Raw genomic sequence first — 25830 nt, 5'->3', positions numbered from 1 at the left:
AATTGTCTAAAAGGGATTGAATTTGTTGTTGCCTAATTGTTTTTTGGTAGGTTTCCAAACTGCATTCCTTCCATCTATAGCATTTCTTAATGTTACTCAGTTCCTTTGGCTTTGATGCCTCATGATTGAGTATTGCTCTGTTTAAGTAGACTGTGATTTTGCTGTGGTCTGATAGGGGTGTCAGTGGGCTGACTGTGAACGCTCTGAGAGACTTTGGGTTGAGGTAAGTGATAAAGTAGTCTACAGTACTACTGCCAAGAGATGAGCTATAGGTGTACCTACCATAGGAGTCCCCTCGAAGCCTACCATTGACTATGTACATACCCAGAGTGCGACAGAGCTGCAGGAGTTGTGACCCGTTTTTGTTGGTTGTGTTGTCATAGTTGTGCCTAGGGGGGCATATGTGGGAGGGAATGCTGTCACCTCCAGGCAGGTGTTTGTCCCCCTGTGTGCTGAGGGTGTCAGGTTCTTGTCCGGTTCTGGCATTTAGGTCGCCACAGACTAGTACATGTCCCTGGGCCTGGAAATGATTGATTTCCTCCTCCAGGATGGAGAAGCTGTCTTCATTAAAGTATGGGGATTCTAGTGGGGGGATATAGGTAGCACACAGGAGGACATTTTTCTCTGTTAGGATAATTTCCTTTTGAATTTCTAGCCAAATGTAGAATGTTCCTGTTTTGATTAATTTAATGGAGTGAGTTAGGTCTGCTCTATACCAAATTAGTATACCCCCTGAGTCCCTTCCCTGTTTCACACCTGATAGTTTGGTGGATGGGACTACCAGCTCTCTGTAACCTAGAGGGCAACCAGTGGGTCCGTCTCCTCTATACCAGGTTTCTTGCAGGATGACAATGTCTGTATTACCGATTTCTTTGGTGAAGTCTGGGTTTCTGCTCTTTAGGCCAAAGGCAGATGACCTCAGGCCTTGGATATTCCAGGATGATATAGTGAAGGCTTTTTGTTCCATAGAGTGTCCAATGTTGTTGGTTGTGGTTTGGCCTCAGGCCAGTAAGTGTGAGCAGAGCCTGCTGAGCATCTGGTACATGCCATTGGCTTGGGCGAGTGTGAGAGTGGGGCTTGGGACTGTTTGCCCACTCACTACCTGGGCGTATGTGTGGCTTCCATGTTGAGGCCCTCTTTGCGGGGGTGGGGTGCATGGGGTGGGCAGGAGTGGCATAGGTCTGATCTGAGGGGGCCTAAATAGGGTGTGGGCATGGGTGACGTGGGGGGGTGTTGATTGGTTGGGGTGGGGGTGTGGATGTGTCTGGGGGTGCTGTGGTCTGGATGTAATTCCTCTTGGCGTGGGTCCTCTGTGTGTAGGTCCAGGAGGGGGTCCTGCAGGTCTGGGAGGGTGTCTCACTGGTCTGGGTGGGGTGTCTATTGATCTGTTGCTCCTGTGTGAAGTGTTGGGGATACGTTTGAGAGCGATGTCCTTTAGAGTTCGGGCAAAGGTGGGCACTGCTGCCTTGTAGAGGTGGACCTGGTCATAGAGGCTGTTCAAGTCCAGGGTGGAGTGGTGGGCCACATTTGGTTTTGAGGCACAGTCACGAGAAATACTTGCGTTTACCCGCTGTATTGTGGCAGGGTGGAAGTCTTTTCGTGGTAGCAGGGTGGAGATAACCACTTGTGCGTTGGGGAAAGTAGAAGAAGCCTTTTCAATCACTACCTTCAGTGCTGTGGCCACCCTTTCCTGCTGTGCTCTCAGGTCGTTTGTGCCTGTGTGTATTATTATGTGGCTAGGTGAGCCTAGTTGGTCCTCAGACAGAAGGTCGAGGGCACGCTGGGTGTTTGGACACCAGAGTTTAGACACACTGTGTTTGGGAAAAAGTTTTTTTTCTTCTATATATTTCCCATTTGAGTCCATAAGTAGTACAATCTGTGTCTTGTGTTTGTCCTCAGTGTGTGTGGGGGGTTGTCAGAAGGGCTATCAGGGTGGCTGACAGGGGGTGCTCAGAGGGGGTGAGAGCCGCTGGGCTTGGGGTTCTTCATTTGTCTGTTCTGCTGCGATGTCGACTCTATGGTCAGGGTCTGGTGTGGACTGTTCTGCTGTGATGTCGACTCTATGGTCAGCGTCTGGTGTGGACTGTTCTGCTGTGGTGTCGAGACTTTTGTCGGGTGCTGAGGTGGGCTGTTCTGCTGGCTTCTCTGTGGGGGTGGCCACCTCTCTAGTGGGTTGTTCTCTGTCACACGCCGTCCCCCTCAACCTCTCCTCCGTCCCTCTCACCCTCTCCTGCATCCCCCTCAACCTCTCCTCCACCAGCAGTCTGATCCTCTCCTCTTGATCCTGCTCTTTCTCCTGTTGAAGTTGTCTCACCACTGTCCAGAGTGCAGATATGTCTCTCTCCAACTCCAGCATTCCGGGTCTGGTTAAGGGGGTGTTGTTGTGCTGGACTGTTGTCTGGGTCTGTGCTGACTGAAGTGTAATCACCTGCTGTTCCAGCTCCACCTGCCTTACCTCCAGCTGGGTGAATTTGTCCCTCATTTCAATGAGGGGGTGGTAATCTGTGCTGGGAGGTTGACTCTCCGCTGGGGGCTGCTTGTCTGTGGGGTTACATAATGAAGAGGTCTGGTCTGACCCGCTCGGGGTGGGGGTATCTTTATCAAGGGAGAGCTTCTCCTGCTGGGCTAATTCTTTGATTAGGTGAAAGTCCAGCTGAAACTTTTTGGGGTTACCCTGTACCATTACTGTTCCGGACTTATAGATATTTATATTACCTGACTCGAGAGTCCTCGTTATCAAGTATTCTGAGTTTCCACCCCTCGTTAACCCCCCCTCTCTTAACAAAGGGGTAGTGTGCTAATATAGCACTGTGCCATGCCAGGGGATGGTTTGTGTGGAAGATAAGGTTGCTGATGTTCCCATTTTTGTAATAGTCAGCAAAAAGTGTCTCTTGATTTTCCATAAGGAGCTTCATTTTGTCATCTTTTCTTGCCTTATCATTCTTTACATACACAGGGTACTATATTTTAATTACCTCTGAACAGCGGGAGGGAGCTTCTAAGGCCTCTCTATTTGGTTGGGGTAGACTGTGTGACTCTCCTGCCATTGTTGGGCTAATGGGCTTTGACACCTCTCACTTGACACGTCAGTGCTAGTTGAAGCTGTATCAAGCTTGGCAGAATTATGTTAGAATTCAGTCCTTATAAAGTAATGTTGTGTATTTTTCTTCTTGGCTTTTGGAAATAAAATATAGTTTCAGACTAAACATTACTCACTCAGTTCCAGGTTGGATGGTGTTTTCAGGTTTCTGTTGTTTTCCAGAGAATTTGCTGTATAGAGTAATAATCCTTGGTAGTTCCGTAATTCCGTCCAAAATCAGGTTGTATGTTTAAAGTTTTGATTTGAAGTAGGGGTTATGTTGTAGAGGGTAGAATCCAGTATGTGTAACTCCTAATCTATCTTTTTTTAAAGAAAATGCTGAAAAAATGCAGGAGCTCATCTGATCCTGACCTCTGCTCTGATCTGCTCTCTCTCTCTCTCTCTCTCTCTCTCTCTCTCTCTTTGTCTCTCTCTCCTCTCTCTCCTCTCTCTGTCTCTGTCTCTGTCTCTGTCTCTGTCTCTGTCTCTGTCTCTCCTCTCTCTCCCTCTCTCTGTCTCTGTCACTGTCTCTGTCTCTGTCTCTGTCTCTCCTCTCTCTCCCTCTCTCTGTCTCTGTCTCTGTCTCTGTCTCTGTCTCTGTCTCTCCTCTCTCTGTCTCTGTCTCTGTCTCTGTCTCTCCTCTCTCTCCCTCTCTCTGTCTCTGTCACTGTCTCTGTCTCTGTCTCTGTCTCTCCTCTCTCTCCCTCTCTCTGTCTCTGTCTCTGTCTCTGTCTCTGTCTCTCCTCTCTCTCTCTCTCTCTCTGTATGTCGCGGCAGGTGAGACGGAGCACTTGTGTCTTATACTCTGTGATTATCTGGTTTACTATCTGTGTGGTTTATTATCTGTGTGGCTTAATATCTGTGTGGTTTAATTAAATATCCAAAATATTAGGAACACATTCAGACACACATTAAAATACACACACACACACAATAATAAAAAATGGTCACAATCTTCAGTAAAAAGGTTTCCTAACAACTGTCTGAAATACCCAATAGGCACAAGGTTTCCTAACAACTGTCTGAAATACCCAATAGGCACAAGGTTTCCTAACAACTGTCTGAAATACCCAATAGGCACAAGGTTTCCTAACAACTGAAATACCCAATAGGCACAAGGTTTCCTAACAACTGTCTGAAATACCCAATAGGCACAAGGTTTCCTAACAACTGTCTGAAATACCCTATAGGCACAAGGTTTCCTAACAACTGTCTGAAATACCCTATAGGCACAAGGTTTCCTAACAACTGTCTGAAATACCCAATAGGCACAAGGTTTCCTAACAACTGTCTGAAATACCCAATAGGCACAAGGTTTCCTAACAACTGTCTGAAATACCCAATAGGCACAAGGTTTCCTAACAACTGTCTGAAATACCCAATAGGCACAAGGTTTCCTAACAACTGTCTGAAATACCCAATAGGCACAAGGTTTCCTAACAACTGTCTGAAATACCCAATAGGCACAAATTTCTCCAAATGTAAACTGTATTATAGATCATTTCACAGCAAGGCACAAGGAAGCCAATCGCGTCTCCACCTAACTCTCTAGACACTAAAGGAGTCTCCACCTAACTCTCTAGACACTAAAGGAGTCTCCACCTAACTCTCTGGACACTAAAGGAGTCTCCACCTAACTCTCTGGACACTAAAGGAGTCTCCACCTAACTCTCTAGACACTAAAGGAGTCTCCACCTAACTCTCTAGACACTAAAGGCGTCTCCACCTAACTAGACACTAAAGGACACCAAATAGCCCAATGTCAACTGCCTGCTACTCATCCCCAGAATATAAGATATGCATTTTATTAGTAGATTTGGATAGGAACCACTCTGAAGTTTCTAACAATGTTTGATTCATGTCTGTGAGTATAACAGAACTTATGTAGCAGGCAAAACCCAGAGGACAAACCATTCAGATTCTTTTTTTTGAGGTCACTCTTTTCAATGGAATTTCATTGGAAACCAGATTTCTAAGGGACTTGTTTGCAGTTCCTACCGCTTCCACTGGATGTCACCAGTCTTTAGACATTGGTTGAGGTTTATCCTTTGTGTTATGAAGAAGTACGGCCATCTTGGATGAGAGTGAGGCGCGTGAACAGAAAAGTAGCATCAGTTTGTTTTCTTTTTGTATTGAACACAGATCATCCCGTGTTCAATTTGATCGATTATTAATGTTTAAAAATACCTAAAGTAGTTTGAAATCTTTTGGCAAAGTTTAACCAGTTGGATTTAGGGGGCGCTATTTTAATTTTTGGATGAAAAACGTTCCCGTTTTAACTTCATAGTACGCCCCCGCATGCGGGTTCCTGACTACAGCCTCAAGCTCATTACCATAACGCAACGTTAGCGATTTCTAAAAATCGCAAATGAAATGAAATAAATATGCCTGCTCTCAAGCTTATCCTTTTCTTAACAACACTGTCATCTCAGATTTTCAAAATATGCTTTTGAACCAGAGAAAATCAATCATTTGTGTAAGAGTGTTGATAGCTAGCTTAGCATTTAGCGTAGCATTTAGCACGCAACATATTCACAAAAACCAGCAAAGGAATCAAATAAAATAATTTACCTTTGAAGAACTTCAGATGTTTCAATGAGGAGACTCAGTTACATAGCAGATGTCCAGTTTTTCCTGAAAGATTCTTTGTTTAGGAAAATCGCTCCGTTTTGTTACTATGCATTTGGCTACCGAAACTAACCGAAAATTCAGTCACCTACACGTCAAACTTTTTTCCGAATTAACTCCATAATATCGACTGAAACATGGCAAACGTTGTTTGAATCAATCCTCAAGGTGTTTTGTCATATATCTCTTCATTGATATGCCGTTCCTGGAAGCTTGCTTTGTTCTCAGAATCGCATGGAAAAATACCAGTAGCTGAGTTTTGCGCACCAATTTCCACGCAGGACACCGTGCGGGACACTTGGCAATTGTAGTCTCTTATGGTCAATCTTCCAATGATATGCCTGCAAATACGTCACAATGCTGCAGACACCTTGGGGAAACAACAGAAAGTGCAGGCTCATTCCTGGCGCATTCACAGCCATATAAGGAGATCATGGAAAACGTAGCTTCGGAAATCCTGTTCATTTCCTGGTTGCTGAAACATCTTGGTTTTGCCTGAAGGTTTTGTTCTAGGGCACTCACAGTGAAAATCTTTGCAGTTCTGGAAACGTCAGAGTGTTTTCTTTCCAAAGCTATCAATTCCATGCATAGTCGAGCATCTTTTCGTGACAAAATATTGCACTTAAAACGGGCACGTCTTTTTATCCAAAAATGAAATACTGCCCCTAGACAAGATATCTTGCCACGAAAAGATGCTCGACTATGTATATAATTGACAGCTTTGGAAAGAAAACACTCTTACGTTTCCAAAACTAGAAAGATATTGTCTGTGAGTGCCACAGAACTGATGTTACAGGCGAAACCCCGATAAAAATCCAATCAGCAAGTGCCGCATTTTTTAAATCGCCTCATGCCAATGACTCCTTATATGGCTGTGAAGGAGCTAGGAGTCAGCTTACGTTTTCCACGTTTTCCCCAAGGTGTCTGCGGCATTGTGACGTATTTGTAGGCATATCATTGGAAGATTGACCATAAGAGACTACATCTACCAGGTGGTCGCTTGGTGTCCTCCGTCGCAATTATTGCGTAATCTCCAGCTGCAGTATTTTTCTGTTTGCCTTTGATGAGAAACCGACTGCCAGGAATGATTTTTCATCGAATAGAATTGTGAAAAACACCTTGAGGATTGATTCTAAACAACGTTTGCCATGTTTCTGTCGATATTATGGAGCTAATTTGGAAAACAGTTTGGCGTTGTGTTGACTGCATTTTCGTTTTTTTTTCTTAGCCAAACGTGATGAACAAAACGGAGCTATTTCTCTTACACAAATAATCTTTTTGGAAAAAAATGAACATTTGCTATCTAACTGAGAGTCTCGTCATTGAAAAGATCCGAAGTTCTTCAAAGGTAAATGATTTTATTTGAATGCTTTTCTTGTTTTTGTGAAAATGTTGCCTGCTGAATGCTAGGCTTAATGCTATGCTAGGCTATCAATACTCTTACACAAATGCTTGTGTAGCTTTGGTTAAAGCATATTTTGAAAATCTGAGAGTGTTGAGTGAGTGTTGTTAACAAAAGGCTAAGCTTATGTTTCAATATATTTATTTCATTTCATTTGCGATTTTCATGAATAGGAAACGTTGCGTTATGGTAATGAGCTTGAGGCTATGATTACGCTCCCAGATACGGGATTGCTTTACGGGATTGCTCCCAGATACGGGGTTAATGAAAGTTTGAATTTTATAGTATTTTATTTGAATATGGCGCTCTGCATTTCCCTGGCAATTGCCAGGTGGGACATTTGCGACCCGCCTATCCCAGAGAGGTTTAATATCTATATGGTTTAATATCTATATAGTTTAATATCTATATAGTTTAATATCTATATGGTTTAATATCTATATAGTTTCATATCTATATAGTTTAATATCTATATAGTTTAATATCTATATAGTTTAACTTCTTGGAACTACCCCTCCCGGATCCGGGAGAATTGTCATCAACTGCACTAATTGGCATAACGCAACGGACAAAAAAATCTTACTAGAAAATATTCATATTCATGAAATCACAAGTGAAATATAGTGAAACACAGCTTAGCCTTTTGTTAATCACCCTGTCATCTCAGATTTGGAAATGATACTTTACAGCCAAAGCAAGACAAGCATTTGTGTAAGTTTATCAATAGCCTAGCATAGCATTATGTCCAGCTAGCAGCAGGAAGCTTGGTCCCACCCAGGTTTTAACTCAATTGTTTTTGAACAGTAAATACTTGTCAATTCAGACCTTTCAAATTCAAACTCCGATTTGACACATAGAACTTTGTCTGAGAAGTAGTTGGTGAACCAGATGAGGCAGTCATTTGAGAAACCAAGGCTGTTGAGTCTGCCGATTAGAATGTGGTGATTGACATAGCTAGTGCCTTGGCCAGGTCGATGAATACGGCTGCATAGTCTTTTATCGATGGTGGTTAGGATGTCGTTTAGGACCTTGAGAGTGGCTGAGGTGCACCCATGACCAGCTCGGAAACCAGACTGCATAGCGGAGAAGGTAAAGTGTGATTCGAAATGGTCGGTGATCTGTTAACGTGGCTTTAGAAGACCATAGAAAGGCAGGGTGGATAGATATACTGTAGGTCTGTAATACAGGGCATGAGGGCATGGAACTCACTTCCATCTAATATACCTTATTATACAGAGTCATGAACTCCCTTCCATCTAATATACAGTATTATACAGAGTCATGAACTCCCTTCCATCTAATATACAGTATTATACAGTATTATACAGAGTCATGAACTCCCTTCCATCTAATATACAGTATTATACAGTATTATACAGTCATGAACTCCCTTCCATCTAATATATAGTATTATACAGTCATGAACTCCCTTCCATCTAATATACAGTATTATACAGAGTCATGAACTCCCTTCCATCTAATATACAGTATTATACAGAGTCATGAACTCCCTTCCATCTAATATACAGTATTATACATAGTCATGAACTCCCTTCCATCTAATATACAGTATTATACAGAGTCATGAGGACATGGAATTCCCATCTTTTTAGCGCAAGTGAACAGCAAACCTGTTTTTTAAGTGTATGTCAATTTTAAAGTCTTCTGTCTGTAATGTTATTTTCATTTTATATCTGACACCAGTTATACTAGCTGTCTCCATGGTATCAGACCCCAGTTAGACTAGCTGTCTCCATGGTATCAGACCCCAGTTAGACTAGCTGTCTCCATGGTATCAGACCCCAGTTAGACTGACTGGCAGAGTTCATCTCAGCCTATGCCTCCCTCCAGTCCCTCGACTTCTTGGCACTGACGGAAACATGGATCACCACAGATAACACTGCTACTCCTACTGCTCTCTCTTCGTCCGCCCACGTGTTCTCGCACACCCCGAGAGCTTCTGGTCAGCGGGGTGGTGGCACCGGGATCCTCATCTCTCCCAAGTGGTCATTCTCTCTTTCTCCCCTTACCCATCTGTCTATCGCCTCCTTTGAATTCCATGCTGTCACAGTTACCAGCCCTTTCAAGCTTAACATCCTTATCATTTATCGCCCTCCAGGTTCCCTCGGAGAGTTCATCAATGAGCTTGATGCCTTGATAAGCTCCTTTCCTGAGGACGGCTCACCTCTCACAGTTCTGGGCGACTTTAACCTCCCCACGTCTACCTTTGACTCATTCCTCTCTGCCTCCTTCTTTCCACTCCTCTCCTCTTTTGACCTCACTCTCTCACCTTCCCCCTCTACTCACAAGGCAGGCAATACGCTCGACCTCATCTTTACTAGATGCTGTTCTTCCACTAACCTCACTGCAACTCCCCTCCAAGTCTCCGACCACTACCTTGTATCCTTTTCCCTCTCGCTCTCATCCAACACTTCCCACACCGCCCCTACTCGGATGGTATCGCGCCGTCCCAATCTTCGCTCTCTCTCCCCCGCTACTCTCTCCTCTTCCATCCTATCATCTCTTCCCTCTGCTCAAACCTTCTCCAACCTATCTCCTGATTCTGCCTCCTCAACCCTCCTCTCCTCCCTTTCTGCATCCCTTGATTCTCTATGTCCCCTATCCTCCAGGCCGGCTCGGTCCTCCCCTCCTGCTCCGTGGCTCGACGACTCATTGCGAGCTCACAGAACAGGGCTCCGGGCAGCCGAGCGGAAATGGAGGAAAACTCGCCTCCCTGCGGACCTGGCATCCTTTCACTCCCTCCTCTCTACATTTTCCTCTTCTGTCTCTGCTGCTAAAGCCACTTTCTACCACTCTAAAGTCCAAGCATCTGCCTCTAACCCTAGGAAGCTCTTTGCCACCTTCTCCTCCCTCCTGAATCCTCCTCCCCCTCCCCCTCCTCCCTCTCTGCAGATGACTTCGTCAACCATTTTGAAAAGAAGGTCGACGACATCCGATCCTCGTTTGCTAAGTCAAACGACACCGCTGGTTCTGCTCACACTGCCCTACCCTGTGCTCTGACCTCTTTCTCCCTCTCTCTCCAGATGAAATCTCGCGTCTTGTGACGGCCGGCCGCCCAACAACCTGCCCGCTTGACCCTATTCCCTCCTCTCTTCTCCAGACCATTTCCGGAGACCTTCTCCCTTACCTCACCTCGCTCATCAACTCATCCCTGACCGCTGGCTACGTCCCTTCTGTCTTCAAGAGAGCGAGAGTTGCACCCCTTCTGAAAAAACCTACACTCGATCCCTCCGATGTCAACAACTACAGACCAGTATCCCTTCTTTCTTTTCTCTCCAAAACTCTTGAACGTGCCGTCCTTGGCCAGCTTTCCCGCTATCTCTCTCAGAATGACATTCTTGATCCAAATCAGTCAGGTTTCAAGACTAGTCATTCAACTGAGACTGCTCTTCTCTGTATCACGGAGGCCCTCCGCACTGCTAAAGCTAACTCTCTCTCCTCTGCTCTCATCCTTCTAGACCTATCGGCTGCCTTCGATACTGTGAACCATCAGATCCTCCTTTCCACCCTCTCCGAGTTGGGCATCTCCGGCGCGGCCCACGCTTGGATTGCGTCCTACCTGACAGGTCGCTCCTACCAGGTGGCGTGGCGAGAATCTGTCTCCTCACCACGCGCTCTCACCACTGGCGTCCCCCAGGGCTCTGTTCTAGGCCCTCTCCTATTCTCGCTATACACCAAGTCACTTGGCTCTGTCATAACCTCACATGGTCTCTCCTATCATTGCTATGCAGACGACACACAATTAATCTTCTCCTTTCCCCCTTCTGATGACCAGGTGGCGAATGGCATCTCTGCATGTCTGGCAGACATATCAGTGTGGATGACGGATCACCACCTCAAGCTGAACCTCGGCAAGACGGAGCTGCTCTTCCTCCCGGGGAAGGACTGCCCGTTCCATGATCTCGCCATCACGGTTGACAACTCCATTGTGTCCTCCTCCCAGAGCGCTAAGAACCTTGGCGTGATCCTGGACAACACCCTGTCGTTCTCAACTAACATCAAGGCGGTGGCCCGTTCTTGTAGGTTCATGCTCTACAACATCCGCAGAGTACGACCCTGCCTCACACAGGAAGCAGCGCAGGTCCTAATCCAGGCACTTGTCATCTCCCGTCTGGATTACTGCAACTCGCTGTTGGCTGGGCTCCCTGCCTGTGCCATTAAACCCCTACAACTCATCCAGAACGCCGCAGCCCGTCTGGTGTTCAACCTTCCCAAGGTCTCTCACGTCACCCCGCTCCTCCGCTCTCTCCACTGGCTTCCAGTTGAAGCTCGCATCCGCTACAAGACCATGGTGCTTGCCTACGGAGCTGTGAGGGGAACGGCACCTCAGTACCTCCAGGCTCTGATCAGGCCCTACACCCAAACAAGGGCACTGCGTTCATCCACCTCTGGCCTGCTCGCCTCCCTACCACTGAGGAAGTACAGTTCCCGCGCAGCCCAGTCAAAACTGTTCGCTGCTCTGTCCCCCAATGGTGGAACAAACTCCCTCACGACGCCAGGACAGTGGAGTCAATCACCACCTTCCGGAGACACCTGAAACCCCACCTCTTTCAGGAATACCTAGGATAGGATAAAGTAATCCTTCTCACCCCCTCCCCCCTTAAAATATTTAGATGCACTATTGTAAAGTGGCTGTTCCACTGGATGTCTTAAGGTGAACGCACCAATTTGTAAGTCGCTCTGGATAAGAGCGTCTGCTAAATGACTTAAATGTAATGTAAATGTAGACTAGCTGTCTCCATGGTATCAGACCCCAGTTAGACTAGCTGTCTCCATGGTATCAGACCCCAGTTAGACTAGCTGTCTCCATGGTATCAGACTAGCTGTCTCCATGGCGTCAGACCCCAGTTAGACTAGCTGTCTCCATGGTATCAGACCCCAGTTAGACTAGCTGTCTCCATTGTATCAGACCCCAGTTAGACTAGCTGTGTCCATGGTATCAGACCCCAGTTAGACTAGCTGTCTCCATGGTATCAGACTAGCTGTCTCCATGGCGTCAGACCCCAGTTAGACTAGCTGTTTCCATGGTATCAGACCCCAGTTAGACTAGCTGTCTCCATGGTATCAGACCCCAGTTAGACTAGCTGTCTCCATGGTATCAGACCCCAGTTAGACTAGCTGTCTCCATGGTATCAGACCCCAGTTAGACTAGCTGTCTCCATGGTATCAGACCCCAGTTAGACTAGCTGTCTCCATGACGTTAGACTAGCTGTCTACCTGGTATCAGACCCCAGTTAGACTAGCTGTCTCCATGTTATCAGACCCCAGTAAGACTAGCTGTCTCCATGGTATCAGACCCCAGTTAGACTAGCTGTCTCCATGGTATCAGACCCCAGTTAGACTAGCTGTCTCCATGGTATCAGACCCCAGTAAGACTAGCTGTCTCCATGGTATCAGACCCTAGTTAGACTAGGTGTCTCCATGGCATCAGACCCCAGGTAGACTAACTGTCTCCATGGTATCAGACCCCAGTTAGACTAGCTGTCTCCATGGTATCAGACCCCAGTTAGACTAGCTGTCTCCATGGTATCAGACCCCAGTTAGACTAACTGTCTCCATGGTGTTAGACTAGCTGTCTCCATGGTATCAGACCCCAGTTAGACAAACTGTCTCCATGGCGTTAGACTAGCTGTCTCCATGGTATCAGAACCCAGTTAGACTAGCTGTCTACATGGTATCAGACCCCAGTTAGACTAGCTGTCTCCATGGTATCAGACCCCAGTTAAACTAGCTGTCTCCATGGTATCAGACGCCAGTTAGACTAGCTGTCTCCATGGTGTCAGACCCCAGTTAGACTAGCTGTCTCCATGGTATCAGACCCCAGTTAGACAAGCTGTCTCCATGGTATCAGACCCCAGTTAGACTAGCTGTCTCCATGGTATCAGACCCCAGTTAGACTAGCTGTCTCCATGGTATCAGACCCCAGTTAGACTAGCTGTCTCCATGGTATCAGACCCCAGTTAGACTAACTGTCTCCATGGTATCAGACCCCAGTTAGACTAGCTGTCTCCATGGTATCAGACCCCAGTTAGACTAACTGTCTCCATGGTGTTAGACTAGCTGTCTCCATGGTATCAGACCCCAGTTAGACTAACTGTCTCCATGGCGTTAGACTAGCTGTCTCCATGGTATCAGACCCCAGTTAGACTAGCTGTCTCCATGGTATCAGACCCCAGTTAGACTAGCTGTCTCCATGGTATCAGACCCCAGTTAGACTAGCTGTCTCCATGGTATCAGACCCCAGTTAGACTAGCTGTCTCCATGGTATCAGACCCCAGTTAGACTAGCTGTCTCCATGGTATCAGACCCCAGTTAGACTAACTGTCTCCATGGTATCACAACCCAGTTAGACTAGCTGTCTCCATGGTATCAGACCCCAGTTAGACTAACTGTCTCCATGGTGTTAGACTAGCTGTCTCCATGGTATCAGACCCCAGTTAGACAAACTGTCTCCATGGCGTTAGACTAGCTGTCTCCATGGTATCAGAACCCAATTAGACTAGCTGTCTACATGGTATCAGACCCCAGTTAGACTAGCTGTCTCCATGGTATCAGACCCCAGTTAGACTAGCTGTCTCCATGGTATCAGACCCCAGTTAGACTAGCTGTCTCCATGGTATCAGACCCCAGTTAGACTAGCTGTCTCCATGGTATCAGACCCCAGTTAGACTAGCTGTCTCCATGGTATCAGACCCCAGTTATACTAGCTGTCTCCATGGTATCAGACCCCAGTTAGACTAGCTGTCTCCATGGTATCAGACCCCATTTAGACTAGCTGTCTCCATGGTATCAGACCCCAGTTAGACTAGCTGTCTCCATGGCGTCAGACTAGCTGTCTCCATGGCGTCAGACCCCAGTTAGACTAGCTGTCTCCATGGTATCAGACCCCAGTTAGACTAGCTGTCTCCATGGTATCAGACTAGCTGTCTCCATGGCGTCAGACCCCAGTTAGACTAGCTGTTTCCATGGTATCAGACCCCAGTTAGACTAGCTGTCTCCATGGTATCAGACCCCAGTTAGACTAGCTGTCTCCATGGTATCAGAGCCCAGTTAGACTAGCTGTCTCCATGGTATCAGACCCCAGTTAGACTAGCTGTCTCCATGGTATCAGACCCCAGTTAGACTAGCTGTCTCCATGACGTTAGACTAGCTGTCTACCTGGTATCAGACCCCAGTTAGACTAGCTGTCTCCATGGTATCAGACCCCAGTAAGACTAGCTGTCTCCATGGTATCAAACCCCAGTTAGACTAGCTGTCTCCATGGTATCAGACCCCAGTTAGACTAGCTGTCTCCATGGTATCAGACCCCAGTAAGACTAGCTGTCTCCATGGTAACAGACCCTAGTTAGACTAGCTGTCTCCATGGTATCAGACCCCAGTTAGACTAGCTGTCTCCATGGTATCAGATCCCAGTTAGACTAACTGTCTCCATGGTATCAGACCCCAGTTAGACTAGCTGTCTCCATGGTATCAGACCCCAGTTAGACTAACTGTCTCCATGGTGTTAGACTAGCTGTCTCCATGGTATCAGACCCCAGTTAGACTAACTGTCTCCATGGCGTTAGACTAGCTGTCTCCATGGTATCAGACCCCAGTTAGACTAGCTGTCTCCATGGTATCAGACCCCAGTTAGACTAGCTGTCTCCATGGTATCAGACCCCAGTTAGACTAGCTGTCTCCATGGTATCAGACCCCAGTTAGACTAGCTGTCTCCATGGTATCAGACCCCAGTTAGACTAGCTGTCTCCATGGTATCACACCCCAGTTAGACTAGCTGTCTCCATGGTATCAGACCCCAGTTAGACTAACTGTCTCCATGGTGTTAGACTAGCTGTCTCCATGGTATCAGACCCCAGTTAGACAAACTGTCTCCATGGCGTTAGACTAGCTGTCTCCATGGTATCAGAACCCAGTTAGACTAGCTGTCTACATGGTATCAGACCCCAGTTAGACAAGCTGTCTCCATGGTATCAGACCCCAGTTAGACTAGCTGTCTCCATGGTATCAGACCCCAGTTAGACTAGCTGTCTCCATGGTATCAGACCCCAGTTAGACTAGCTGTCTCCATGGTATCAGACCCCAGTTAGACTAGCTGTCTCCATGGTATCAGACCCCAGTTATACTAGCTGTCTCCATGGTATCAGACCCCAGTTAGACTAGCTGTCTCCATGGTATCAGACCCCATTTAGACTAGCTGTCTCCATGGTATCAGACCCCAGTTAGACTAGCTGTCTCCATGGCGTCAGACTAGCTGTCTCCATGGCGTCAGACCCCAGTTAGACTAGCTGTCTCCATGGTATCAGACCCCAGTTAGACTAGCTGTCTCCATGGTATCAGACTAGCTGTCTCCATGGCGTCAGACCCCAGTTAGACTAGCTGTTTCCATGGTATCAGACCCCAGTTAGACTAGCTGTCTCCATGGTATCAGACCCCAGTTAGACTAGCTGTCTCCATGGTATCAGACCCCAGTTAGACTAGCTGTCTCCATGGTATCAGACCCCAGTTAGACTAGCTGTCTCCATGGTATCAGACCCCAGTTAGACTAGCTGTCTCCATGACGTTAGACTAGCTGTCTACCTGGTATCAGACCCCAGTTAGACTAGCTGTCTCCATGGTATCAGACCCCAGTAAGACTAGCTGTCTCCATGGTATCAAACCCCAGTTAGACTAGCTGTCTCCATGGTATCAGACCCCAGTTAGACTAGCTGTCTCCATGGTATCAGACCCCAGTAAGACTAGCTGTCTCCATGGTAACAGACCCTAGTTAGACTAGGTGTCTCCATGGTATCAGACCCCAGGTAGACTAACTGTCTCCATGGTATCAGACCCCAGTTAGACTAGCTGTCTCCATGGTATCAGACCCCAGTTAAACTAGCTGTCTCCATGGTATCAGACGCCAGTTAGACTAGCTGTCTCCATGGTGTCAGACCCCAGTTAGACTAGCTGTCTCCATGGTATCAGACCCCAGTTAGACTAGCTGTCTCCATGGTATCAGACCCCAGTTAGACTAGCTGTCTCCATGGTATCAGACCCCAGTTAGACTAGCTGTCTCCATGGTATCAGACCCCAGTTAGACTAGCTGTCTCCATGGTATCAGACCCCAGTTAGACTAGCTGTCTCCATGGTATCAGACCCCAGTTAGACTAACTGTCTCCATGGCGTTAGACTAGCTGTCTCCATGGTATCAGAACCCAGTTAGACTAGCTGTCTACATGGTATCAGACCCCAGTTAGACTAGCTGTCTCCATGGTATCAGACCCCAGTTATACTAGCTGTCTCCATGGTATCAGACCCCAGTTAGACTAGCTGTCTCCATGGTATCAGACCCCAGTTAGAGTAGCTGTCTCCATGGTATCAGACCCCAGTTATACTAGCTGTCTCCATGGTATCAGACCCCAGTTAGACTAACTGTCTCCATGGTATCAGACCCCAGTTAGACTAGCTGTCTCCATGGTATCAGACCCCAGTTATACTAGCTGTCTCCATGGTATCAGACCCCAGTTAGACTAACTGTCTCCATGGTATCAGACCCCAGTTATACTAGGTGTCTCCATGGTATCAGACCCCAGTTAGACTAGCTGTCTCCATGGTATCAGACCCCAGTTATACTAGGTGTCTCCATGGTATCAGACCCCAGTTAGACTAGTTGTCTCCATGGTATCAGACCCCAGTTAGACTAACTGTCTCCATGGCGTTAGACTAGCTGTCTCCATGGTATCAGACCCCAGTTAGACTAACTGTCTCCATGGTATCAGACCCCAGTTATACTAGGTGTCTCCATGGTATCAGACCCCAGTTAGACTAGCTGTCTCCATGGTATCAGGCCCCAGTTAGACTAGCTGTCTCCATGGTATCAAACCCCAGTTAGACTAGCTGTCTCCATGGTATCAGACCCCAGTTAGACTAGCTGTCTCCATGGTATCAGACCCCAGTTAGACTAGCTGTCTCCATGGTATCAGACCCCAGTTAGACTAGCTGTCTCCATGGTATCAGACCCCAGTTAGACTAGCTGTCTCCATGGTATCAGACCCCAGTTAGACTAGATGTCTCCATGGCGTCAGACCCCATACTACCATTAATTTGTATGAGTTAATATCTATATATATCTCCATACTATCATTCATTTGTATGGGTTAATATCTATATATATCTCCACACTTCCATTCATTTGTATAAAGTTCTCTGTGTGTTTCAGTGTTTACATCATGTACCACAGTGATAGTTCTCTCTGTGTGTTTCAGTGTTTACATCATGTACCATAGTGATAGTTCTCTCTCTGTGTTTCAGTGTTTACATCATGTACCATAGTGATAGTTCTCTCTCTGTGTTTCAGTGTTTACATCATGTACCATAGTGATAGTTCACTCTGTGTGTTTCAGTGTTTACATCATGTACCACAGTGATAGTTCTCTCTCTGTGTTTCAGTGTTTCCATCATGTATCATAGTGATCGTTCTCTCTGTGTGTTTCAGTGTTTACATCATGTACCATAGTGATCGTTCTCTCTGTGTTTCAGTGTTTACATCATGTACCATAGTGATAGTTATCTCTGTGTTTCAGTGTTTACATCATGTACCACAGTGATAGTTATCTCTGTGTTTCAGTGTTTACATCATGTACCATAGTGATAGTTCTCTCTGTGTGTTTCAGTGTTTACATCATGTACCATAGGGATAGTTCTCTCTGTGTGTTTCAGTGTTTACATCATGTACCATAGGGATAGTTCTCTCTGTGTGTTTCAGTGTTTACATCATGTACCATAGTGATAGTTCTCTCTGTGTGTTTCAGTGTTTACATCATGTACCACAGTGATAGTTATCTCTGTCTGTTTCAGTGCTGTTGAGTACTCTGGTATACTGTAGCCTCGGACAAGGTGGAGGTGAGTACATTTATCTATATTCATCACCTGTTCTATAATAGTAACATTTCTCTTTATTCATCACCTGTTCTATAATTGTAACATTTCTCTATATTCATCACCTGTTCTATAATAGTAACATTTTTCTATATTCATCACCTGTTCTATAATAGAAACATTTATCTATATTCATCACCTGTTCTATAATAGTAACATTTCTCTTTATTCATCACCTGTTCTATAATAGTAACATTTATCTATATTCATCACCTGTTCTATAATAGTAACATTTCTCTATATTCATCACCTGTTCTATAATAGTAACATTTCTCTATATTCATCACCTGTTCTATAATAGTAACATTTCTCTATATTCATCACCTGTTCTATAATAGTAACATTTATCTATATTCATCACCTGTTCTATAATAGTAACATTTCTCTATATTCATCACCTGTTCTATAATAGTAACATTTCTCTATATTCATCACCTGTTCTATAATAGTAACATTTATCTATATTCATCACCTGTTCTATAATAGTAACATTTCTCTATATTCATCACCTGTTCTATAATAGTAACATTTATCTATATTCATCACCTGTTCTATAATAGTAACATTTCTCTTTATTCATCACCTGTTCTATAATAGTAACATTTCTCTATATTCATCACCTGTTCTATAATAGTAACATTTCTCTATATTCATCACCTGTTCTATAATAGTAACATTTCTCTATATTCATCACCTGTTCTATAATAGTAACATTTCTCTATATTCATCACCTGTTCTATAATTGTAACATTTCTCTATATTCATCACCTGTTCTATAATAGTAACATTTCTCTATATTCATCACCTGTTCTATAATAACAACATGTATCTTTAATTATCACCTGTTTGTTCTATAAAACTATAATTTCTTCCTGGTCTCTTCATTGGTTTGGACTTCATGTCAGTCTCCATTCTCTTAGTAAAGAATATTCTAAGAGAGAAGATAAGAGGGGGTGGAGTCCAGTGTGGTGTGGGTAGAATCCAGTGTAGTGTGTGGGGAGAGTCCAGTGTTGTGTGGGTAGAGCCTAGTGTGGTGTGTGGGTAGACTCCAGTGTAGTGTGTGGGTAGAGTCCAGTGTAGTGTGTGGGTAGAGTCCACATTAGTGTGTGGGTAGAGTCCAGTGTAGTTTGGATGGATTCCAGTGTAGTCTGGATAGAGTCCAGGTGGTGTGTGGGTAGAGTCCAGTGTAGTGTGGGTAGAGTCCAGTGTAGTGTGGGTAGAGTCCAGTGTAGTGTGTGGGTAGAGTCCACATTAGTGTGTGGGTAGAGTCCAGTGTAGTTTGGATGGATTCCAGTGTAGTCTGGATAGAGTCCAGTGTAGTTTGGGTAGAGTCCAGTGTAGTGTGGGTAGAGTCCAGTGTAGTGTGGGTAGAGTCCAGTGTAGTGTGAGGATAGAGTCCAGTGTAGTGTGGGTAGAGTCCAGTGTAGTGTGGGTAGAGTCCAGTGTAGTGTGGGTAGAGTCCAGTGAGGTGTGGGTAGAGTCCAGTGTAGTGTGAGGATAGAGTCCAGTGTAGTGTGGGTAGAGTCCAGTGTAGTGTGGGTAGAGTCCAGTGTAGTGTGGGTAGAGTCCAGTGTAGTGTGGGTAGAGTCCAGTGAGGTGTGGGTAGAGTTCAGTGTACTGTGAGGATAGAGTCCAGTGTAGTGTGTGGGTAGAGTCCAGTGTAGTGTGTGGGTAGAGTCCAGTGTAGTGTGTGGGTAGAGTCCAGTGTAGTGTGAGGATAGAGTCCAGTGTAGTGTGGGTAGAATCTAGTGTAGTGTGGGTAGAGTCCAGTGAGGTGTGGGTAGAGTCCAGTGTGGTGTGTGGGTAGAGTCCAGTGTTGTGTGTGGGTAGAGTCCAGTGTAGTGTGGGGGTAGAGTCCAGTGTAGTTTGGATGGATTCCAGTGTAGTCTGGATAGAGTCCGGGTGGTGTGTGGGTAGAGTCCAGTGTAGTGTGTGGGTAGAGTCCAGTGTAGTGTGAGGATAGAGTCCAGTGTAGTGTGTGGGTAGAGTCCAGTGTTGTGTGGGTAGAGTCTAGTGTGGTGTGTGGGTAGACTCCAGTGTAGTGTGTGGGTAGAGTCCAGTGTAGTGTGTGGGTAGAGTCCACATTAGTGTGTGGGTAGAGTCCAGTGTAGTTTGGATGGATTCCAGTGTAGTCTGGATAGCGTCCAGGTGGTGTGTGGGTAGAGTCCAGTGTAGTGTGTGGGTAGAGTCCAGTGTAGTGTGGGTAGAGTCCAGTGTAGTGTGGGTAGAGTCCAGTGTAGTGTGGGTAGAGTCCAGTGTAGTGTGGGTAGATTCCAGTGTAGTGTGGGTAGAGTCCAGTGTAGTGTTTGGGTAGAGTCCAGTTTAGTGTGGGTAGAGTCCAGGTGTAGTGTGGGTAGAGTCCAGTGTAGTGTGGGTAGAGTCCTGTGTAGTGTGTTTGTTGATTCCTGTGTAGTGTGTTTGTTGATTCCAGTGTGGTGTGGGTAGAGTCCAGTGTAGTGTGTGGGTAGAGTCCAGTGTAGTGTGTGGGTAGAGTCCAGTGTAGTTTGTGAGTAGAGTCCATTGTAGTGTGTGGGTAGAGTCCATATTAGTGTGTGGGTAGAGTACAGTGTAATGTGGGTAGAGTCCAGTGTAGTGTGGGTAGAGTCCAGTGTAGTGTTTGGGTAGAGTCCAGTGTAGTGTGGGTAGAGTCCTGTGTAGTGTGAGCGTAGAGTCCTGTGTAGTGTGTTTGTTGATTCCAGTGTGGTGTGGGTAGAGTCCAGTGTAGTGTGTGGGTAGAGTCCAGTGTAGTCTGGATAGAGTCCAGGTGGTGTGTGGGTAGAGTCCAGTGTAGTGTGGTAGAGTCCAGTGTAGTGTGGGTAGAGTCCAGGTGTAGTGTGGGTAGAGTCCAGTGTAGTGTGTGTGAGTGTTTGAGTGTGTGAGTCCAGTGTGGTGTGTGGGAAGAGTCCAGTGTAGTGTGGGTAGAGTCCAGTGTAGTGTTTGGGTAGAGTCCAGTGTAGTGTGGGTAGAGTCCAGGTGTAGTGTGGGTAGAGTCCAGTGTAGTGTGGGTAGAGTCCTGTGTAGTGTGTTTGAGTCCAGTGTAGTTTGGGTGGATTCCAGTGTCGTGTGAGGATAGAGTCCAGTGTAGTGTGGGTAGAGTCCAGTGTAGTGTGGGGGTAGAGTCCAGTGTAGTGTGTGGGTAGAGTCCAGTGTAGTGTGGGTAGAGTCCAGGTGTAGTGTGGGTAGAGTCCAGTGTAGTGTGGGTAGAGTCCTGTGTATTGTGTTTGTTGATTCCAGTGTAGTGTGGGTAGAGTCCAGTGTAGTGTGTGTGAGTGTTTGAGTGTGTGAGTCCAGTGTGGTGTGTGGGAAGAGTCCAGTGTAGTGTGGGTAGAGTCCAGTGTAGTGTTTGGGTAGAGTCCAGTGTAGTGTGGGTAGAGTCCAGGTGTAGTGTGGGTAGAGTCCAGTGTAGTGTGGGTAGAGTCCTGTGTAGTGTGGGTAGAGTCCAGGTGTAGTGTGGGTAGAGTCCAGTGTAGTGTGGGTAGAGTCCAGTGTAGTGTTTGGGTAGAGTCCAGTGTAGTGTGGGTAGAGTCCAGGTGTAGTGTGGGTAGAGTCCAGTGTAGTGTGGGTAGAGTCCTGTGTAGTGTGTTTGAGTCCAGTGTAGTTTGGGTGGATTCCAGTGTCGTGTGAGGATAGAGTCCAGTGTAGTGTGGGTAGAGTCCAGTGTAGTGTGGGGGTAGAGTCCAGTGTAGTGTGTGGGTAGAGTCCAGTGTAGTGTGGGTAGAGTCCAGGTGTAGTGTGGGTAGAGTCCAGTGTAGTGTGGGTAGAGTCCTGTGTATTGTGTTTGTTGATTCCAGTGTAGTGTGGGTAGAGTCCAGTGTAGTGTGTGTGAGTGTTTGAGTGTGTGAGTCCAGTGTGGTGTGTGGGAAGAGTCCAGTGTAGTGTGGGTAGAGTCCAGTGTAGTGTTTGGGTAGAGTCCAGTGTAGTGTGGGTAGAGTCCAGGTGTAGTGTGGGTAGAGTGTTTGAGTGTGTGAGTCCAGTGTGGTGTGTGGGAAGAGTCCAGTGTAGTGTGGGTAGAGTCCAGTGTAGTGTTTGGGTAGAGTCCAGTGTAGTGTGGGTAGAGTCCAGGTGTAGTGTGGGTAGAGTCCAGTGTAGTGTGGGTAGAGTCCTGTGTAGTGTGGGTAGAGTCCAGGTGTAGTGTGGGTAGAGTCCAGTGTAGTGTGGGTAGAGTCCAGTGTAGTGTTTGGGTAGAGTCCAGTGTAGTGTGGGTAGAGTCCAGGTGTAGTGTGGGTAGAGTCCAGTGTAGTGTGGGTAGAGTCCTGTGTAGTGTGTTTGAGTCCAGTGTAGTTTGGGTGGATTCCAGTGTCGTGTGAGGATAGAGTCCAGTGTAGTGTGGGTAGAGTCCAGTGTAGTGTGGGGGTAGAGTCCAGTGTAGTGTGTGGGTAGAGTCCAGTGTAGTGTGGGTAGAGTCCAGGTGTAGTGTGGGTAGAGTCCAGTGTAGTGTGGGTAGAGTCCTGTGTATTGTGTTTGTTGATTCCAGTGTAGTGTGGGTAGAGTCCAGTGTAGTGTGTGTGAGTGTTTGAGTGTGTGAGTCCAGTGTGGTGTGTGGGAAGAGTCCAGTGTAGTGTGGGTAGAGTCCAGTGTAGTGTTTGGGTAGAGTCCAGTGTAGTGTGGGTAGAGTCCAGGTGTAGTGTGGGTAGAGTCCAGTGTAGTGTGGGTAGAGTCCTGTGTAGTGTGGGTAGAGTCCAGGTGTAGTGTGGGTAGAGTCCAGTGTAGTGTGGGTAGAGTCCAGTGTAGTGTTTGGGTAGAGTCCAGTGTAGTGTGGGTAGAGTCCAGGTGTAGTGTGGGTAGAGTCCAGTGTAGTGTGGGTAGAGTCCTGTGTAGTGTGTTTGAGTCCAGTGTAGTTTGGGTGGATTCCAGTGTCGTGTGAGGATAGAGTCCAGTGTAGTGTGGGTAGAGTCCAGTGTAGTGTGGGGGTAGAGTCCAGTGTAGTGTGTGGGTAGAGTCCAGTGTAGTGTGGGTAGAGTCCAGGTGTAGTGTGGGTAGAGTCCAGTGTAGTGTGGGTAGAGTCCTGTGTATTGTGTTTGTTGATTCCAGTGTAGTGTGGGTAGAGTCCAGTGTAGTGTGTGTGAGTGTTTGAGTGTGTGAGTCCAGTGTGGTGTGTGGGAAGAGTCCAGTGTAGTGTGGGTAGAGTCCAGTGTAGTGTTTGGGTAGAGTCCAGTGTAGTGTGGGTAGAGTCCAGGTGTAGTGTGGGTAGAGTCCAGTGTAGTGTGGGTAGAGTCCTGTGTAGTGTGGGTAGAGTCCAGTGTAGTGTGTGACAAGAGTCCACATTAGTATGTGGGTAGAGTCCAGTGTAGTTTGGGTGGATTCCAGTGTAGTGTGGGTAGAGTCCAGTGTAGTGTGAGGATATAGTCCAGTGTAGTGTGGGTAGAGTCCAGTGTAGTGTTTGGGTAGAGTCCAGTGTAGTGTGTGGGTAGAGTCCACATTAGTGTGTGGGTAGAGTCCAGTGTAGTTTGGATGGATTCCAGTGTAGTCTGGGTAGAGTCCAGTGAGGTGTGGGTAGAGTCCAGTGTGGTGTGTGGGTAGAGTCCAGTGTTGTGTGTGGGTAGAGTCCAGTGTAGTGTGGGGGTAGAGTCCAGTGTAGTTTGGATGGATTCCAGTGTAGTCTGGATAGAGTCCGGGTGGTGTGTGGGTAGAGTCCAGTGTAGTGTGAGGATAGAGTCCAGTGTAGTGTGGGTAGAATCTAGTGTAGTGTGGGTAGAGTCCAGTGAGGTGTGGGTAGAGTCCAGTGTGGTGTGTGGGTAGAGTCCAGTGTTGTGTGTGGGTAGAGTCCAGTGTAGTGTGGGGGTAGAGTCCAGTGTAGTTTGGATGGATTCCAGTGTAGTCTGGATAGAGTCCGGGTGGTGTGTGGGTAGAGTCCAGTGTAGTGTGTGGGTAGAGTCCAGTGTAGTGTGAGGATAGAGTCCAGTGTAGTGTGTGGGTAGAGTCCAGTGTTGTGTGGGTAGAGTCTAGTGTGGTGTGTGGGTAGACTCCAGTGTAGTGTGTGGGTAGAGTCCAGTGTAGTGTGTGGGTAGAGTCCACATTAGTGTGTGGGTAGAGTCCAGTGTAGTTTGGATGGATTCCAGTGTAGTCTGGATAGCGTCCAGGTGGTGTGTGGGTAGAGTCCAGTGTAGTGTGTGGGTAGAGTCCAGTGTAGTGTGGGTAGAGTCCAGTGTAGTGTGGGTAGAGTCCAGTGTAGTGTGGGTAGAGTCCAGTGTAGTGTGGGTAGATTCCAGTGTAGTGTGGGTAGAGTCCAGTGTAGTGTTTGGGTAGAGTCCAGTTTAGTGTGGGTAGAGTCCAGGTGTAGTGTGGGTAGAGTCCAGTGTAGTGTGGGTAGAGTCCTGTGTAGTGTGTTTGTTGATTCCTGTGTAGTGTGTTTGTTGATTCCAGTGTGGTGTGGGTAGAGTCCAGTGTAGTGTGTGGGTAGAGTCCAGTGTAGTGTGTGGGTAGAGTCCAGTGTAGTTTGTGAGTAGAGTCCATTGTAGTGTGTGGGTAGAGTCCATATTAGTGTGTGGGTAGAGTACAGTGTAATGTGGGTAGAGTCCAGTGTAGTGTGGGTAGAGTCCAGTGTAGTGTTTGGGTAGAGTCCAGTGTAGTGTGGGTAGAGTCCTGTGTAGTGTGAGCGTAGAGTCCTGTGTAGTGTGTTTGTTGATTCCAGTGTGGTGTGGGTAGAGTCCAGTGTAGTGTGTGGGTAGAGTCCAGTGTAGTCTGGATAGAGTCCAGGTGGTGTGTGGGTAGAGTCCAGTGTAGTGTGGGTAGAGTCCAGTGTAGTGTGGGTAGAGTCCAGGTGTAGTGTGGGTAGAGTCCAGTGTAGTGTGTGTGAGTGTTTGAGTGTGTGAGTCCAGTGTGGTGTGTGGGAAGAGTCCAGTGTAGTGTGGGTAGAGTCCAGTGTAGTGTTTGGGTAGAGTCCAGTGTAGTGTGGGTAGAGTCCAGGTGTAGTGTGGGTAGAGTCCAGTGTAGTGTGGGTAGAGTCCTGTGTAGTGTGTTTGAGTCCAGTGTAGTTTGGGTGGATTCCAGTGTCGTGTGAGGATAGAGTCCAGTGTAGTGTGGGTAGAGTCCAGTGTAGTGTGGGGGTAGAGTCCAGTGTAGTGTGTGGGTAGAGTCCAGTGTAGTGTGGGTAGAGTCCAGGTGTAGTGTGGGTAGAGTCCAGTGTAGTGTGGGTAGAGTCCTGTGTATTGTGTTTGTTGATTCCAGTGTAGTGTGGGTAGAGTCCAGTGTAGTGTGTGTGAGTGTTTGAGTGTGTGAGTCCAGTGTGGTGTGTGGGAAGAGTCCAGTGTAGTGTGGGTAGAGTCCAGTGTAGTGTTTGGGTAGAGTCCAGTGTAGTGTGGGTAGAGTCCAGGTGTAGTGTGGGTAGAGTCCAGTGTAGTGTGGGTAGAGTCCTGTGTAGTGTGGGTAGAGTCCAGGTGTAGTGTGGGTAGAGTCCAGTGTAGTGTGGGTAGAGTCCAGTGTAGTGTTTGGGTAGAGTCCAGTGTAGTGTGGGTAGAGTCCAGGTGTAGTGTGGGTAGAGTCCAGTGTAGTGTGGGTAGAGTCCTGTGTAGTGTGTTTGAGTCCAGTGTAGTTTGGGTGGATTCCAGTGTCGTGTGAGGATAGAGTCCAGTGTAGTGTGGGTAGAGTCCAGTGTAGTGTGGGGGTAGAGTCCAGTGTAGTGTGTGGGTAGAGTCCAGTGTAGTGTGGGTAGAGTCCAGGTGTAGTGTGGGTAGAGTCCAGTGTAGTGTGGGTAGAGTCCTGTGTATTGTGTTTGTTGATTCCAGTGTAGTGTGGGTAGAGTCCAGTGTAGTGTGTGTGAGTGTTTGAGTGTGTGAGTCCAGTGTGG

At 46.9% G+C, this 25830-nt stretch overlaps 1 protein-coding gene across 3 annotated transcripts in view; it reads left to right on the top strand.

Annotated features, from left to right (window-relative positions):
* The window catches only part of LOC135574206 (low affinity immunoglobulin gamma Fc region receptor III-A-like), a 196301-nt gene that overhangs the window by 2788 nt on the left and 167683 nt on the right, over nucleotides 1–25830 (top strand). For all 3 annotated transcript variants that reach the window (XM_065025130.1, XM_065025131.1, XM_065025129.1), the window contains exon 2: nucleotides 17964–18008. In XM_065025130.1, the coding sequence (XP_064881202.1) occupies nucleotides 17964–18008 (45 nt within the window). The remainder of the gene's footprint in view (nucleotides 1–17963; nucleotides 18009–25830) is intronic.

This window comes from Oncorhynchus nerka, linkage group LG12 (assembly GCF_034236695.1).
Source record: "Oncorhynchus nerka isolate Pitt River linkage group LG12, Oner_Uvic_2.0, whole genome shotgun sequence".
In the NCBI taxonomy this organism is placed as follows: Eukaryota; Metazoa; Chordata; class Actinopteri; order Salmoniformes; family Salmonidae; genus Oncorhynchus; species Oncorhynchus nerka.
This window is presented reverse-complemented; position numbering and strand designations above follow the sequence as displayed.